This window comes from Lingula anatina, chromosome 5 (genome assembly GCF_051362555.1).
Source record: "Lingula anatina isolate TDL-2025a chromosome 5, LinAna3.0, whole genome shotgun sequence".
Lineage (NCBI taxonomy): Eukaryota > Metazoa > Brachiopoda > Lingulata > Lingulida > Lingulidae > Lingula > Lingula anatina.
Window position 1 is genome coordinate 16,635,535 of NC_141771.1, and position 17,759 is coordinate 16,653,293.

Consider the following 17,759-nt stretch of genomic DNA (forward strand, 5'->3'; position numbering starts at 1 on the left):
CTAAAGAATGGCAGACAACATGCATATGCTTCATGCAGAAATGATAGTTTGAGTTTCCTATATGGAAAAGAAATCTACTCTAATCAGGTACTGAAAACAAGCTCATGAACTCTCAAACCTTGGGGAAAAACCTGATCCTTGATGGAGATAGATAACCGTGTTGTTATTAGAAGTGTCAGACGGGAGCACCCCGTGTATCCCAGTTTAATTTCAGTGTATGGAAATAGCAAGAGACTTATTGTTGATATTAGGCTCAAATCCCATTATAAATGCACCATAGGTCTAGGTGGATAGACCCAACTCTGAGGTCTCTCGCTAAGTGCAATCAGCCTAAGGCTCTGTTCTCACAACTTTTAGATCGATCTATCACCGCGGGGAGTCTCACTAGATTACTGTCAGATAATCCCCCTTAAGTGTCCGTCCCCGCCTACTACAAGCTTTAAGGGGTAATTAACTTTCGTGTCCGCCCGGCTGACAGCTATTTAGCGTGAACCCCCAGGGAGTTAGGTCGATCCAATGTAGGTCGATCTAATCTATGAGAATGGGGTGTAACAGTCAGCCTAACTCTTGTTTCCAACATACTCTTGTAATCACCAGCTTTGCTGTATTCTATTTAACCTCAGGAAGAGGCATGTTAATCTGTTAAGCTGATTGCACTCAGCAAGAATCCCCGCAGCGTTGGGTAAATCCATGTAGATCTATGTTTTTAGGGGAATGGGGGCTTCAGTGATTAGTTGCCAGTAAACTTTGATACGAAGGGCGAACTGCAGTGATCCCAAATATGATAAAGTTCTTGTCTGGGTGAAATTGTAGCCAAGTCCAATTAGATTTCCTGACTTTTTTGTCTGGTGTTTTTATTTGAATAAAAATGTGGGAGGCTTTTGGAGAAAGAGTTTTTCAAATGGGGAAATGGCTTCCATTTGACTTCCATATTATCATATTATCATAGTGAAATTTTAACTAAATGTGAAAGATAGTTTATCTCTCCAACTGTGAGAAATTGATGTATGTTTTGAAAGTCGTGCTGATTACTGAGAAATTTAATTTCTGTATAAGCTTAACACTGAAATTAAGTAACAGGAATGCAGTCATCACAGCTATCAATGGGCAAAAATCTGGTGATTATCAGGTAATGAAAATAAGAGCACACATACACACACACACACACACACACACTACTCTCCCAATAAAAAATAGCTCCAATTTTTAGTCTGCAGAAGATGGTAAAATGAGAGGCAGTAAGTGGCAAGTTTGTAGTAAACAGAGTCTGTTGTTAGTTTGTGTGACCCATTTACCTCACTGATCCCATCACTGAGTTAACAACCACATCTACTTGTTTACACCTCAGTGAAATTGCATTTTTGAGGGACCAAATAAGGATCTAGAATTCCATTGGTTCTTCAGTGGAATGAAAGGCTCCATTCAGAATAGGGGATTAACTAGTCCAAGGGTTAGATATAGCGACCCACTACAAAAATTGCTGTCTAATCCGCTATTAGACCCTGAATAGATATCCTATGGGGAGGTATTCAAGTGGGTCGGCCATATTTGACCCTTGGACTAGTTAGTCCCCTATTCTGAATAGGACCTAACAGTTTATGCAGAATCAGCTGACATATCCTGATTAGTTGATTTGGAAAGGGGATGACGGAAAGTCAAATTAACATCCCCTATCTTGGAAAGGATGTTGATTAGAAATATATTACGAAACTGTCACAACGTATTTCCATTAGTGAAATCCCATATGAGAAACTGGATTGCACAGGTTTTAATACCACAGCGATTAAATCTCTGTACTTGATGACAGGAAGTGTCACAGGTAAAGGTTTATAATTGTCATGTCCCGGCTGTGTGTGTCACACCATTCCTGTGAAGGTGCACATTTCAAAGTGACAGATGTATAATATAATGTTTTTTATGAATATTTATGACCATTATGTTACAGTTTGAAAAAAATGTGTAGGAAACCTGTGCAAGGTTTGTTGGAATGTTGTGATACTGTTCACTTGTATCGAACAAATTTGATCAATGTTTTTTTTTTTTTGTTTTTTTTTTGTTTTTTTCAGGGAACTTTGTTTTGGTTGTTGTGTCTGAAAAAGATCATGATACCTTAATGCAACACATCTCTCTCTCTCTCTCTCTCTCTCTCATCATTTTATGTAGTGGATGTGGATCTGATGGTAGCTTAAATTCACCCCATCTCTCTTTTATACCTTGGAAAAGCTACATTTGGTGGATTCCCTTTATGTCCTCCCCCTCCCCACCAACCTTATCAACATGTTCATTCCTTTGAATATTGGATTATCCTTATTTAGGGGCCCCTCTCCTTAAGAAATGCCCCACACCTGTATAATTTATTCACTCAGTCCCCAACACCAGGCCTGGTGTGCCTTTCTTTGAACTAGGCCTATGCTTAATTGGGGCTTAATTACCCACCACAGGTGCCCCCTGCATCTGGATAATAGATACAAAGCTGGAGCTCAGTTCCATCAGTGTGTATGTGTGTGACACACACATGCAGCCCTGCATACAAAGTGGGCCCTGTCACTTCATCCTCAGTTACCTGCGCTGTCACAGTGCCTGCTTGGAATAATACATCACACCTCGGCTAGTCTCTGAGACTCTTTTTCTCATGTTGCATTGGGCAGACAGACTTCACAGATCCGGTGGTCAGATTGGATTAGGGTGTAGTGTGTGGGGTGGATGTATTAACACAGGTGAGACACTGTTTAGGACAGGTGAGAAGCTGGAGGGTAGGAAGAGAGGGTAGGTAGGGATCAGAATGGGGTTAAGTAAGAGGTTAAGGGGATGTGTTTGTTTGTAATTTAGGGGGTGGGGTTTGTGTTAAGTGTGAAGGTGAAGTCTTAACTTCATTAAGCCTGTTTCTCACAAACTTTCTTTCTTTGTCTCTCTCTCTCACACAACAATTTCGTTAAGGCTGCTCTCTCTCTCTCTCTCTCCTCTCTCTCTCTCTCTCAGACAACTTTTTAAGATAGTTCACCTGATTCATTGTTTAAGGATATACTGGAAAGCACTCAGCATGAAATAGTATTGAGTTATCAGTGTTAACTCTCATATAACAGCCCTACTGATCCCTGTGACCACGGAATGACCAACCATCTGTGACCTCTGGTATAGATCAGTATAATGAATGAAAGCCATTTGACAAAAGCCATAACCTGTTATGTACCCTCAAGGCCATATAATATAATATAAATGGCAGTGTTCACAACTGAGCTTACTTAGAGCAGATAAGCCAGTAGCCTTATTGTGTATTTCTGGAGGGAAGTTAATGCTCATTCCCATTGAAACCATTGTAGATTGATTGACCTCTGCTCTCTCTTGCTGAATGCAATCAGATTAACTGATTGACACTCCTCCAGGCCCGTAGCCAGCAGTTTCAAAAGGGGGGTTCGTTTTCTGAAAAAGTGGACCTTTCCCCATAAAAACATCATGTATCTAGATCAAATTTTACCCAGAGTGGACCCTTTTTCAGCAAAAAGGGCGGTTCTTTCGAACCCCCCGAACCCCCCCCCCCCCCCTGGCTACGGGCCTGCTCCTCCTAACCTTACACAGAGCAGTTAAGATATTGTCAATAGCCATGTTATATATTTCTGGTCATAATTTAGTCTTATTGTGAACAGGGCCATAGATATATGATTCTTGCTTTTTCTGTCAGCTTGAAGAACCTGTGTGGTTCCTGTGAATCTTTTTGATGTGAAACAGGAAATCTTTGAAGTCAGAGATCGTGATATTTCTTGGAAATTATGAGAATAGATGCGTACCTCGGATACCTCAGGCTTCCTCTGAGCCCTTTCACTTTTACCAGGGTTTTATGAGTCGGATTATCCTTTTCCTAGGAAGTCTTAAAGGTGAAAATGTTCTTCTTGGAAAAAAAGATAAGCTTTTGAATGGGTATTTTTGTGAGAATTGTGTGAAGTAGGATTTATTAAGGTGATAAATCAGTCAGGTCAGATCGGTTGATGTAAGATGAAAAAAAAATTGTGAGTAGAATTATGTTTGTCACAATTGAAATTCTGGTTCAAGGTTAAGGTGACACATTTTACTGGCAAAAAGCTATTGTATTTGCACAGTAATATTTAAATTATTGTTTTTCTTTTTATCAAGAGCTTATAAAATATGTAGGTTTTACCTCCAATATTTCTGTGGCTGTAAGTCACCATCATCAGGGAGTAAATGACTAGGGTCATTTCACCTGGAATGAAAATCCAGGTCAATTGCCCCTAATCACTGGCCTTGTGGACCCTAGTCATTTACTCCCTGATGATGGTGACTGACAGTCACAGAAATATTGGAGGTAAAACCTACATATTTTATAAGCTCTTGATAAAAAGAAAAACAATAATTTAAATTGATACATACAGAGCTACTGAAACTCTTCTCACAGTAATATTAGTTTCGTTTTTCACTTATTCTACTATAAGGACCAGTGTCAACACATATTGTACATTCATTGGTAACATAGGTCCCAAAATGCCTTTTCAAGGCCAAGATCAGAGTATCTGCCAATACTGACTTTGGCGCCATCTTTTCCTGTTATTAGCATCCAAAAAGGATTCCATTTATCTGATCTCAAATTTTCCTACAACTGATGTTAGTTTAGATGTATAAGTATATCATTTCTTACCAATCTCAAGACTTTCTTTTATCTGAAATGTATGAAGCGGATCTATTTGCTTACTCAAGGTACTGGTGATTTATGTTTTCTGGGAGTGTTTGTATGTGTTGAATGAGAGAGTTTTCATAATCTGTTTTACCTGCGGAATCAGTTTACACAAGTTTGGTGTGGAAAGGTCAATGTGTTATTTTCTTAGTGAGGAAGGAGAGCTTCCTCCAAGGAAGATGATCTTTCTTGTTTTCTATGAAAATGTTTCATTTTCTGGAACTATTAGGATTGAAAGTCAGTGAATGAAGGCTAAGACGGGTTAAGATGGATTGCACTCGGTTTATTTCTCTTGTCGCAGAAGTAACCGGTGGATCCAATTGCTGTTTGTCTGTTGGGGTTCAGCTAATATAGTCGTACAATGCAATAACAACACAACACAACACAATAACAATATAGAACAATAACAATACAATACAATAACAATACAATAAAGCAAATATAGTGAGAGAGAATCTGCTGGGGTTCAGCTAATATAGTCATACAACACAACAACACAACACAACATAACACAAAACAATACAGGACAATAACAATACAATACAATAACAATATAATAAAGAAAATATAGTGAGAGAGAATCTGTTGGGGTTCAGCTAATATAGTCATGCAATGCAATGAAATAACAATACAATAACAATAACAATACAATAAAGACAATACATAGGGTCATACAGTATAATAAGAAGGGTTGGTGATTTACGGTTAGACAGTCATGTGGGCTTCTTATTTGTTTGTGGCATTTTCCATGCAAACTTGATAGCTTTGTCTTCTGAATATGAAGGTATGATTTATTATGTCTCACTATTCTTGATGATTCAAAAAATCACTGTTTAAGTCCCCTAAAAGTAAATTTATGACTTAATTCTGTGTTTAAGTGACTTTTACCAAGTCATTATACTGTTCTGAAGTTACTGAAATTATGATATTTTTTTTCAATTTTTGACTGAAAGAGTACCTTTGAAGTTTAAATGCAGTGACCCATTCAATGGAATATGTAAACTTAGTAATAAAAGACAAATAACTGCAATATCATCTTTGACCCGGCGGGGGAAAAAACTCATTTTTTATTTCAAATGGGAGATAAATTTTATGGTAGAAGAAAATTTCTTCTGTCACCCTTTGACCCAGAAAAAAATGAGACATTTGACAATTTAGAGAAAGAGATACTTATGTTTAACATAGAATTAGCAAGAAAGCAACTTTCTGGGCTGGTTTAGCAGAGAACTTCTTGGACTATTTTTACTTCTTCATTTATTCATTTATTCAACCCTTATAGCCTATTTGTCGGAGTATGGCGCCCTTGGAAGCAAAGGGCAAAAATATCTCTCCATCTTGGTTCTTAGAGTTTCCAAATCTGTCAGTTGGGCTCATAGCAGATATGTTGAAATTAAATTCATCATATGATTTTAAAAAAGATTGTATTAAAATATGGCATCCACAAAACTGAAGCATTTAATTTGGCTAAAAAGTCTGGCTCATTAGGTAAAACAAACTTCGCAAGAGTTCACTTTTCTTCACTTGACCTCACTAACTCATTGGGCAACATTTTGGCAGCCTGACAGCTGAGATTGCCGTTAACTCGCCATCGGTTACTAAGCAACAGTTTCTCCTGGCGAGCAGTTAGGAGTTTTTTTCATTGACCTCAGTCATCACCCAGCATCAGTTTTCCCCGTCTGGTAGGGTTACCGTGGGGCCTGACCTCACCTTGGACCAGCGCTGACTGGGAAATGGTTAAAGAACGCCATGTCATGAGCGATTACTCAAATTAAGCATCATGAGGAAGATCATGTGAAACAATTCATCTTGGCCTCGCTTCAAGGCCCACCTCTCAGAGCAAGGCTAGCTGTAGGTTTTAACAGGGCAGTGTGAGCTGGTTGGCTCAGAGATCCTTAGAACCAGTTATAAGGTAGGAGGAGCTGTTTTTTTTTCGTGCCTTGAGGGAGAAGAGATTAGTACTTCATACATGTAGTACTGGTAGTAGTTGTAGTTAGTAGACGTGTAAACTTACTTTATTACTTTCGTTGAAGTGAGGTATGATTGTCTGTGACTAAGTAGTTTTTACTTCGTGAAGAAGGTAACAAGAAGAGATTGGTGCTTGTTACAAGTGTAATGCGGTACTTTCAAGATGTCAGTTTGTGGGATGATCATAGGTTTTTTTTCCTTACCTGGTACTGCAAAATTGATTTCAATGACGTGGTGATACGTGAGTTAAGTTGGTTGCTAAATCAAAACAAAAATATATTGGACAGAGATTTTTATAAGCGTAATGTCCTTTGGTTAAAGTTTAAGTTAAGGTTTTAGTTAATCTAATTATGCTTTATGAAACATCTACATGTACCCACATTTTTGTCATGCCATACAGAAGTTTTAACCAAGCTGCCAGAGGTAAATTTGAAGGATGTAAATAGTGGACCCATCCCATATAAACTGAAGTTTGGCATAAGGTTTAGAGTATCACTTGTTTATTTCACTCTTCATCCTTACAGGCAGGAGCTTTTAAGTCCACAAACAGTTAATTGAGAAAATTTTTGTGAAATTACTACCATATTAAAGCCAAAGTTGGTGTTTATAATCAGATGTTGAGGCATGCAGTGACATCTCCACCTGAATGAATTTTACTGAAAAGAAGTGCTATCAACAACATCTTGTCAATGTTACTAGAATTGGAGATATACTGAACTTCCTTTAGATCATAATGCTAAGTAAAGAGCTTGTTTAGTGAAAACCATTTTTCCAGTATGTCATAATCAGGAAATAGGTATATCCTAAACTAAGCATTGTAGCTCAAAATAAATATTGGTAACTTCTTTCATACGTTGCACAGTTTCAGTCACATGATTGTGTCGAGTCTCTTTAATCCTCCCTCTGAGGCGGTACAAAAGCCAAAGGTGGGTCGCCATTTGTGACGGTTCTGGTACAGGCACCTCATTGTCGTGTGGTTAATTCAGTGGTTTTTATTCCGCGGGGAGGAATTTGACTCTGGTTTGCAGCTGGGCCACGTTGAATGTGGTCTGTGTTGATGAGATATGAAGGAGAAGAGAGGACAGGAGCAGCCATAGGGTTACACTGGCTGGGATAGGTGTCAGGGGGCTGGTCTCACTAAAGCACTATTGACTGAAAATTGGTCTCAAGTTAGGGACTTAAATTTTTAGATTATTTTACTCAAATAGTATCCATAGTTATTCTCTAAAATGTATTTTAAAGAGAAATATTTCGAATTTGGGAAATGTTCTAGGCTTTGATATTGAGTACTCTATTTTAATGGACAACTGCAAATTTATATTCAGCTGAATAAGGCCCAAAAGTTTCAGTCTTAAGTTTTCTTGTGTAAACAGTCCCAAGGCTGGCGTTAAAAGAAAGGCAGTGATTGGAACTGAAGTTCAAACTGGTTTGGGCAACTTTGCTCCATGTCAGTGTCCTTAATCCCTTGGTATAGTAGAGAGGTAGAGATTGGTGTCATATTAACACTTGAGAGTCTGACAGTGGGTGACTTTTGAAAAGTATAGGATTTAAATTTATGGTAATACTGATGTACACACACGCACGCATGCAGGAATATGCACACTGGACTTCTATAACAACAATTATGGGAAAATTCCACTTTTGGTCAAATCCAGGCTAGTCACCATGTCACCTCTTCTCTGTGACACATTCTCAAAAGTCTGCAGTCATGATTACCCTTTCCGCAAGCAGTCAAACTGGTTTCAGTGTCATCTACTTGACCTGGTGCATTGTCCTTGTGTTGTAAAATGTATGATTATTCCATATTTGCAGCCTCATTTGAACCATTTGCAGCCTGTAAATATTTTTCTGTAAAGTTATTATTATCATTATGTATAATTTAGGATTATCCTTGGAACTTCAAAATTAAAAAACTCGCTGCTAAAGATGATTATCTGCATCTGAAAAAAATAAATACACACAATTTGTCCAGGTTATCGTTGACTTAGTTGAAGTTGGGAGGTATAGTAATGGCTAGGAGTAAAACAGGAAATATGCTGGCCTAAGAGTGACTTGTGCTAGTCCAAGTAACGCAGCTTAATCAAGTTCTCGTCGAGTCAGATCTGAGCATGAGCAGCCCCTTTGATATACATGAGAACAATTTTTGTCCTGTGTGAAATACATGAGAACAAAAAAAGCCCAAACCCTTTTGAAGTTTGATTGCACCATTGCATGGCAGAAGACAATGTCCTATGCCAGTGACACACAATTAACTCAAGATGTATGGGACACCTTTGTCTGTGATGTTAATGGCTTTCTAAACTTGCTGACCGTTGATGGCCTTGCTTTGATGCAAGGGGCTGGCCGAGTTGGTCAGTGGTTGGACCACTATGTTTTGTGTGGTCATTCAGGTGTTCTTATGATGGCTGACTATGGATAGGAGAAGAAGATATTTGTATTCAAGTGCTCTCTCCCCCCCTTCCTCTTCCACCTGTTGTCTATATCGCCCTGAGTATGTGAACAAATCTTTGCCTAAAACTGTTCGACATTTCTCAAACTCTTGCTGCAGCTTATATACATATCAGTTGGTTGATAGCAAGTGTATCCTTGCATTTCTAATACTGAAAATAACTTTTTTCTCAAATGTTAAGGTGTAATGCCATATTTTATGAAACCTTTTTGAAAATTGGCCCAGAAAATCTATTTCTCAAACTCTAATTCTTGGTTATAAGTTGATAGGAACCTAATATTGCTAATACTGAAAATAACTTTTCCCATTAGTTGTCTAGCTCTATTTTATAGTTTTGAAACTTAAGGTGCAAACATTTGTATTGTCATTTACTTTACTGTGAAATTCAGGGTGACCATATTATATTTAGGACTATATCTTGGAATCCTAATAAAAAAGAGAAAAACAAATCAAAGGTCAATTATTAGCCATCAGAGATTAAAGTGTTTGGGGATGGAAAGTGAAGCCAAACACAGAAAACATTTACAATATATCCAAGTGAATGCCAGCTTGTCTGTTCCAGGAAACTAAATACTTCATCCAAGGTGCTTTCAGAACCAGTTGATTCAGGGACTAACTAGTCTGCAGATCAAATATGGCGCCTCCCACTCGAAAGTGTGTCTAGATTTTGAATTATTCTGCCCCTGCTGGGGTGATGGGCTTGATAGGCGGAAATTCATTATCAAGTGCCCACCATATTTGATCCATGGACTAGTTAGTCTGCGTATTAACTGGTTGTGAATGCGGCCTAAGTCTCTGGTATTACTTTATCTCACAGCTTTTTGTGGATATACTCGCTGGGTAAGTGTCCGTTTGCCAAGTTCAGTTTAAGGCAATATTAAGATAGTATTCACAGTGTGAAAGATCAATATAACAGTACAATTAAAATGGATTATCGTAGTGGACAGTCTGGGGTGTTTGTGGGCATGTTTCCATTTGGCTGCACGTGCATGTGTATGTGCGTGTGTGTATGATGCCAAATCATTTCAAAATTGAAATATAAATAAAGATTTTATTTCATGTTTATTGATATTAATACAGCAAGGTCTTGTGTTTACAAGTGGAAACATGCTGTGTTGTTTGTTTGTACACCCAGTATAGCTCTGTCAAATAGCAGCTTACTTTGGATAATGATTATGTACTGCAACACAGACTATTGTGGTGATAAAATTCATGCAAAAAATAATACATAAAATGTGAGAGGAATTGGAAGTTAAGCTATAGAGACAAATAAATTCATACCAGGAATCACACAGGCTTGGAATAGAGGTCTTGTGAATGACCAGTGTGTGTGACCCCCCACCCCCACCCCCCTTTACCCACCCCCCTCTTACTCCACTACAAGCAGATTCTACCCAGACAAGCTTGCTGATTTTCTGTTGATTGTCTGCCTCAGGTCTAAGTTAGTCCAGATGTGATCATGCCTTCACCTTGCCAGCTATCTGTGTGATTTTTGCCTCAGGTCTAAATTAGTCCTGATGTGAATGTCCCTTCACACTGCCATCTATCCTAAATTTGTGACATTCTCACCAAATTGGTCTGATTTCCCTTCATCTTTATTTTAACCTGTACCCATTTTTAGGGTCAAGTCCCAATAATTCATCCATAATTGCTGGTGTTGTGGCAATAGTCATTGTGGGGTTAATCGGTGTGGAAGAATGGAAATTCATTCATGTGGTTTAATTTAACACTAGAGCCTCAGTTTAGCTGGTGCTGACTGTGGAAAAGGGAGAGATTTTGTGTGAGGGGGAAGTATTCAGACAGCTGGTGCATTCACACTTAGCCAAAAAAAGAGGAGTTGTTGTTTTCTGATGCCAGTGGTTGGGTATTGTATTCAAATAGGTACATGCACAGCAGGAGTCTACTTCAGTAACTTAAAGTCTATTTCTGCTTGCTCGCTGCTGATCTGCCAACCATGGTGATATTGTATAGACTGATGGTGTCTGAAAAAGAAGTCACAATTTTTTTTTTTTTTTTTTTTTTTTTTTTGCCTGTATGAATGTGTCTTATCACTGAAAGGACTCTGAGGACAGACAGTGATTACATGTATTGGCCTCACTTTGGGCTTAAGTATATTGACAAGCTGAGAAACAGGATGGAGGGCTGGTACATGAATGACCTGTGAGATTTTGTTCCTTTGAACTGTCTGTCTGTTAGTGTATTTTTTTTTAATTCTTTATGTTAGTGAGTGATAGTGTGTATTCATATTTTTGATATAGGGAACTTCTGACACATTTGTTAGAGTGCATGATTCTGCTTACCAGAATATGCATACTGGTATCTCTCTCTCTCTCTCTCTCTCTCTCTCTCTCTCTCTCTCTCTCTCTCTCTCTCTCTCTCTCTCTCTCTCTCTCTCTCTCTCTCTCTCTCTCTCTCTCTCTCTCTCTCTCATCGACATACATACTGTATTTCTAAAGACACCCTCTCAAGGTTTCTAAATAAAGACCAGTTAAAAGCAGAAAAATCAGACCTAGCTGCTGTGACAGGGGTGGGGGGAGTCTGTAACCGGCCGCACTAGAGGAGGGTCAATTGAATAAAGGCCTGCTACGCTGAGAGCTGTTTTGTTGTTCCTGGTCTTGTTAGAGGTGCTTGTGACACACACACAAATAAGCTTTATGTATCACTCCTGACAACAGTTACTTATAATCTGTAATTGATTCAGTTCTACTTAATATGCTATTATTTAACAGGCTCATAACTCTGAGGACTTGGCCATATTTGACAATACACGATAATACAGATGCCTGCTGGAGTATTGAAGCTTTCTCAGTTAGTTTCTCCCCTATTAGACTATTGACTGACTAATCTATATATAGACCAAGACAGATAAAATTGCAAAAAGCGTAATGTTCTTGCCGTCCAGAATCCAGATGGGACGACTGTGAATTACCAGTGCAGAGAATCATGGTATATATATATATCTGCATCATTACGTCATATGTACATGTAACCTTATGGCTATCAGCATTTCAATAGTGCTGCTGTATCATTGAATGACTATAGCAGATTCGTATTGGAATGTCATGGTTGGTGTGTAGTAACAACACTGGTGGAGCCAGGATATGAAGAATTGCATGGGGGAAGGGCAGGGGAGGGAGGGGGCTGGCATTATTTCTTGATAGGTCTTTTTGGCTGTGATTTATAGTGGTGAAGTTCTGAGGCTCTTCGCAACATGAAGTGCTTGAAACTTGGTTCAGCAGGCTCAGATAACAAATTTTCTATCAGAGGTCGTATTCAGAATAGTGGACTAACTTAGTTGGTGGATCAGTTATGGCAACTCACTTAAAAGCTTGTCGTCTAATCCTCTAACAGACGCTGAATAGATTTCCTCTGGGGATTACCCAACAAGCATTCAAGTGAGTCGGCCATATTTGATGCATGGACTAGTTAGTCTCCTGTCGTGAATGCGGCCACATCCAAGAATCTGTAATCAAGAAACTGCTTAAATTAACTCTCCCAACTTTTTGTATCATTCCAGACATATAACCGACAGAATATGCCATCAGCTAGCTCCAACTCAAGTAACCAATCCACAGGAAGCAACTCAATGGAAAGTTTAAGCAAAACCAACCTGTACATACGTGGCCTCACCCCCACCACCACAGATAAAGACCTCGTCAACCTCTGTCAGCAGTAAGTACGGGTTGAGGCGTGAATTTTAATGCACGTGTGCACGCACATGCTTGTAGTAGTAGTTGTAGTAGTGGTTGATTTATCGTGCTTTGAATGCTAGAGAAAACTGATGTGAAATGTTGAACTGTAACTCTGTGGTGCATTTGCTATGGGCCTGCGGCCTTTTTCAATTAAATAAACTACTACTACTAGTATGCATGCACATGCACAGTAATAAGAACGTGGAGATAGAAGTTTATATGGTGCTCTATGTCAAAGTACACAACATTCAAATAGAGATGGTGATTCTACAGACTGTGTTGGAGGAGGATTCCCTGCATTATTTCAAATTATGCTCTCTTGAAAAGGTTTTATTTCTCCACAGAATATGTCAACACAGGATAACAATTTTCTATAAATTCACACAATTTGATTTGATCGAGCACCAATCTGTGTGTCCACTGTTAAATGTTAAAAATACCCGTTATAGGAAATTAGATGTCATATGGAGACAGAAGTTTATACAACGTGGCTTGTCCCACCATGTGTCGCATAGCATTAGCATATTTAATGCGAGGGATGGTGCTATTTAGCATATGTGTGGACACGAATAACAAGAGGACCAACAGCATATGTGTATATGAGGGAAAGCTGCTGCCATGTGCTGGGTTGATTAACTTTGCATTGTCAAAGCAAGAGTGAAATTTCATTCTTTATTATCTTCAGCACCTCTCTCCCTTTTTCTGCCTCCTGTCTTGGCAGTAATGCCTGGAAAATGTTTGGAAATATCCTAATGTAAAATTTTAGATATGCACCTCCCTCTCTCTCTCTCTCTCTCTCTCTCTCTCTCTCTCTCTCTCACACACACACAGCCTTCAGTTACATTTGATGCACACACACACAGCTTTCAGTTATATTTGATAAAACATTTTGAGAATATGAAAAACAGATAACTAACAAGTGATCAACCTCAGCGTGGCACACTGACCTCTGAGAACGCATTGATTTCCTATAAACAACTCGGCAGGAATTTTTCTCCTACTGTTGAATGTGATTACCATAGATTTTGAACTTAGAAGGGAAACACATGCAATCGCCAGGGATGTGTCATGGGGTTTTCTTGTTGAAAGCAGATTGAAAGGTGTAACAGAAATGTTTGTCAGGTTCTTTTAATATTTTATTTTTATTTTTTCAAAGTCAGATCCACTAGGTACTGCTATGAGATTATTATCGTAATCAGATAATCAGTGTTCACTAAATGAAAAAAAAAATGGCTGATAAACCATAAAACATATCAGAATCATTGAGCCGAGATAGATTATCTTCAACATGTAGCTGTAGTATGAGCTGAGGTATTTATTTATGGGGTGGTCCACCACTGGATATAGCATGAATATCAGTCAAGGATAGTAATCATCACACTTGGTTCTGTCCAATATGAAAAATGCATTTTTTTACCTATCAAAACTCTAAATCAGAAATTGGCTTTGATACTAAAACCATATGTTTGCTAGGCAGGGTGGTCTTTCGTTTCCTCTCCAGACAAGGTGAACAAAATTTGTAAGGTTAGATTTGATATTGGAACATTATGACTATTTACTTGTCAAAACCCAAAATATGCGGGGTATTCTGTTACAGCAAAGCTGTAGGTAGGGCTATCTATATATAATGGGTGGTCCTTTCATAGGTATCCCTCAAATATTAGGCCCCATTCAGAATAGGGGACAAACTAGTCCGAGGGTCAAATATGGCCGACCCACTTGAATACTTCCCCACAGGATATCTCTTCAGTGTCTATTAGCGGATTGGACGGCAAGCTTTGTTGTGGGTCGCCATATTTGACCCTAGGACTAGTTAGTCCGCTGTTCTGAATGGGGCCTTAGAGGGTCAGAGAATATGGTCATGGTTTAAATAATTACAGAGAACTAAGGGTACATTCACAATAAAACTGTTGTACTAGGCAAATCAAACTCACTCCACTAGGGGTGGTTGGTGCATTCCCAGAGATTTAGATCGATCCAGAGATTTAGATTTAGATCGACCTAACTCCCTCTGCTAAATTGCAGTTAGCCGAGCGCGCACCACAGTTCATTACCCCCTTACAGCTTTTAGTAGGTGGGACAGATGCTTAAGCCGGCTAAGCTGACAGTAATCTAGTGAGACTCCCCACAGGGATAGATCGACAATCTAAAATCTATGGGAATGGGGTCTAGGACTCTCGTTGAATGCAGACGGATTAACAGATGAACATACCTCCTATTGTTTTCAACGTACTTGTGTAATCAAACACTTTTCTGTGTTCTACTTAATGCCAGAACAAAGCATGTTAATCTTATTGCATTCAGCGAGTGACCCTGTGAAGTAAGCGCATACTAGCTAGTACGATGTTTCCATTGTGAATGCACCCTAGGTTCCCCTATCAGCTTTGATATATGTTATGGATGATGCAATCTTGGACAGCCTACAGATTTGAGTGGGTTATTTAGAGAAAACACCCTGGGATTAACAGATAAGTCGAAACTAAACTCCACTATCAGCACATGTCTAGGGATTGCAGGTTATTCCCACTGATTCCTTCTGAATCTCGGGGTGTGATTTCCGAATTCATATTTGAACCTTTGCAAATTTGAAGTAGACTCAAAATTGAGTTCAAAAAGTTGAGACAAGCTTACAGTCGAAAGGTCTTATGTGAAACAGGGCCCGTGGGCTTGAAAAAAATATGTAAAAAAAAAAAAAGATATCCCACATTTTAATACCATGTAATTTAATGAACTCAGTACTTGCATTTATTGCTGTGGTAGGCTGAAAAAGTGCTGTTATACCTCGAAGGTGTTGATGATCTTAACCATTAAAACACAGAACAGCAGCCGTTAACAGTGATCTTCCTGAAAATGAATCTGGGATGAGGAGTAATTATAATGGAACTAACACCTTGGACTCCCTTCCTGGGCAATTAACTCTCGCCTTTCAATCAGTTTTCCAGGTAGACGGGCGTGTGCTACCTGGGGTTCATAGTTGTGGTCTGTGATTTATTTTGAGGAAGGGAGATATGAGAGAGAGAGAGAGAGAGAGAGAGAGAGAGAGAGAGAGAGAAAGAGAGGGAGGGAGAGAGAAGGGGGAGGGAGGGAGAGAGAGAGAGAATGTGGAGACAGAGAGCAAGAGAGAAGGTGAGAGGGGAGGCAGCAAGAGAAAGAGAGAGAAAAAGATGAAAAAAGAAGGTATAAAGTCAAGAAATACCCCCTCCCCCCAAGACAAATGTAGCCCCTTCACCTTGTAACCTTGAACTAGCCAAGTTTCAGTATTTGGAGCTCGATTTTAATTGTGAAGATGGGAACTTGGGTGTGTTTATTAGACAGGAAGGAGGGAATGAATGTACATTTTCCTTATTAATGAGTCTGCCTCAAAATGTCAACCTTTCTATGTATTTTGCATTATCTAAAAGCAGTTGAGCAACACAAGTGTGCTGGTATCATGCAGTGATGTAATGCAATATTTATAAAGATCATATTATCCCTAGCTTTTATGATTTATGTAATTGATTTTCTGCATTGATTTAATCTGAGAACATAAATTTCAGAAGTGGCAGCTCGCGAAACGCGTACACGCATGCAGGAAGTGACTCCATTGTCCCATTTTATCATGAAGTAAAAAACAATAATTCATAAAATGAACCAAAATTTTGGTTAAGAAATACTGACACTCATCAATTGATGAATACATCATATGCTGTTACATTCCATAGCCATAATTTTGTGACCAAATCACAGGTTATTATCCCGTCGCTATTTTACTACATGCTGACATTTGACTTGATTTGTAAAGTAGTTTCATGTAATTTATATCATTATTTAATTAATTTCCAGACATCTAAATCGGTTTTACTACATACAAATTGATCTGAAATAGGAATTTTCCGAAATTAAATTTGGCCATGAAATCACTTCTACGATATTATCTTGTAACTCAGGGTGTTTCTGAACCAGAGGCAAGATGTAAAATAGGAGGGGGGAATCAGTAGCACAAATAATTAAAAGATTAAAAGGCCTCTCGGCTTCCGACCTGAGCCCTTTTACCCACATTTTAGTCACTTAAGTCAACGGTTTATTTACACTCCTCCTTGAAAAACACTTGAAAAAAATTGGCTCTCTTCGCTGATCAAAGGATTGGGTTTGGCGCCCTTTCTTGGTGCGTGGGTATTGCCATGCGTGTTCAGGGCAGAGCATGATACTCCGTGATGTGTGGTTAATATGAAAAATGTTCAGCTTTGGATTTAACAGACTGGTTACAGAGAACTTTGGACACTTATTTTGTGAAAATTTTAGCAGACTTCTACTTCCACTGACTTTATTTTTTGTTCGTTTGCATGGTACCTTGGCTACGTAATGATAATTATTAGATTTTAGCATTATATACTGTTACAAGTCATATTTCTATAAAGAAGGCACAACATACACTGAAATGGATAGCTTTGAAAATATATAGGCACTATGTCTAGTAATTGAAGTAAAATGTTTTTGTTAAGTATATGGGTGTAACCTTATTTTTTAAAAATGCCTTTGTGAGGAAAGTGCCTCTCGGAAAATTGTTATTGACATTTTCATAAATTCTGTCAGCGTGACTTATACTGAATTGTGGGCTGGAATTTCCACTGAAGGGGCCCCATTCTTCGGACTCTTGTGTTATGTGCCTTGAAACTGAAATTTGATAGTGAGTTTGAAGGATATGTGTGGTATAACCTAAGAGTTGACCTGTAGATGATGTCACCAATGCTTGAACAAAATTTGTACTGTTACTGAGGGGCCGTAGCGATAGTCCGAAGGTTCAAAAGTCCGAAGGTTCATTGGTCCGAATGTGCACTATAGAACCTTCGGACCAATGAACCCTTGATTAAAAAATCGATAATAATGTTACCACTTTTCGGACCAATGAACCTTCGGACCAATGAACCTTCGGACTATCGAGACGCCCCCGTTACTGAATGTTAGACCTTTTTCACATCGTTCCATTTTT

At 38.7% G+C, this 17,759-nt stretch overlaps 1 protein-coding gene across 11 annotated transcripts in view; it reads left to right on the forward strand.

The window, feature by feature from the left end:
- Positions 1-17,759, forward strand: part of LOC106166097 (RNA-binding motif, single-stranded-interacting protein 2) — a 110,998-nt gene that overhangs the window by 65,126 nt on the left and 28,113 nt on the right. For all 11 annotated transcript variants that reach the window (XM_013544524.2, XM_013544521.2, XM_087013925.1 and 8 more), the window contains one exon: positions 12,616-12,770. In XM_013544524.2, coding sequence (XP_013399978.2) covers positions 12,616-12,770 — 155 coding nt within the window. The remainder of the gene's footprint in view (positions 1-12,615; positions 12,771-17,759) is intronic.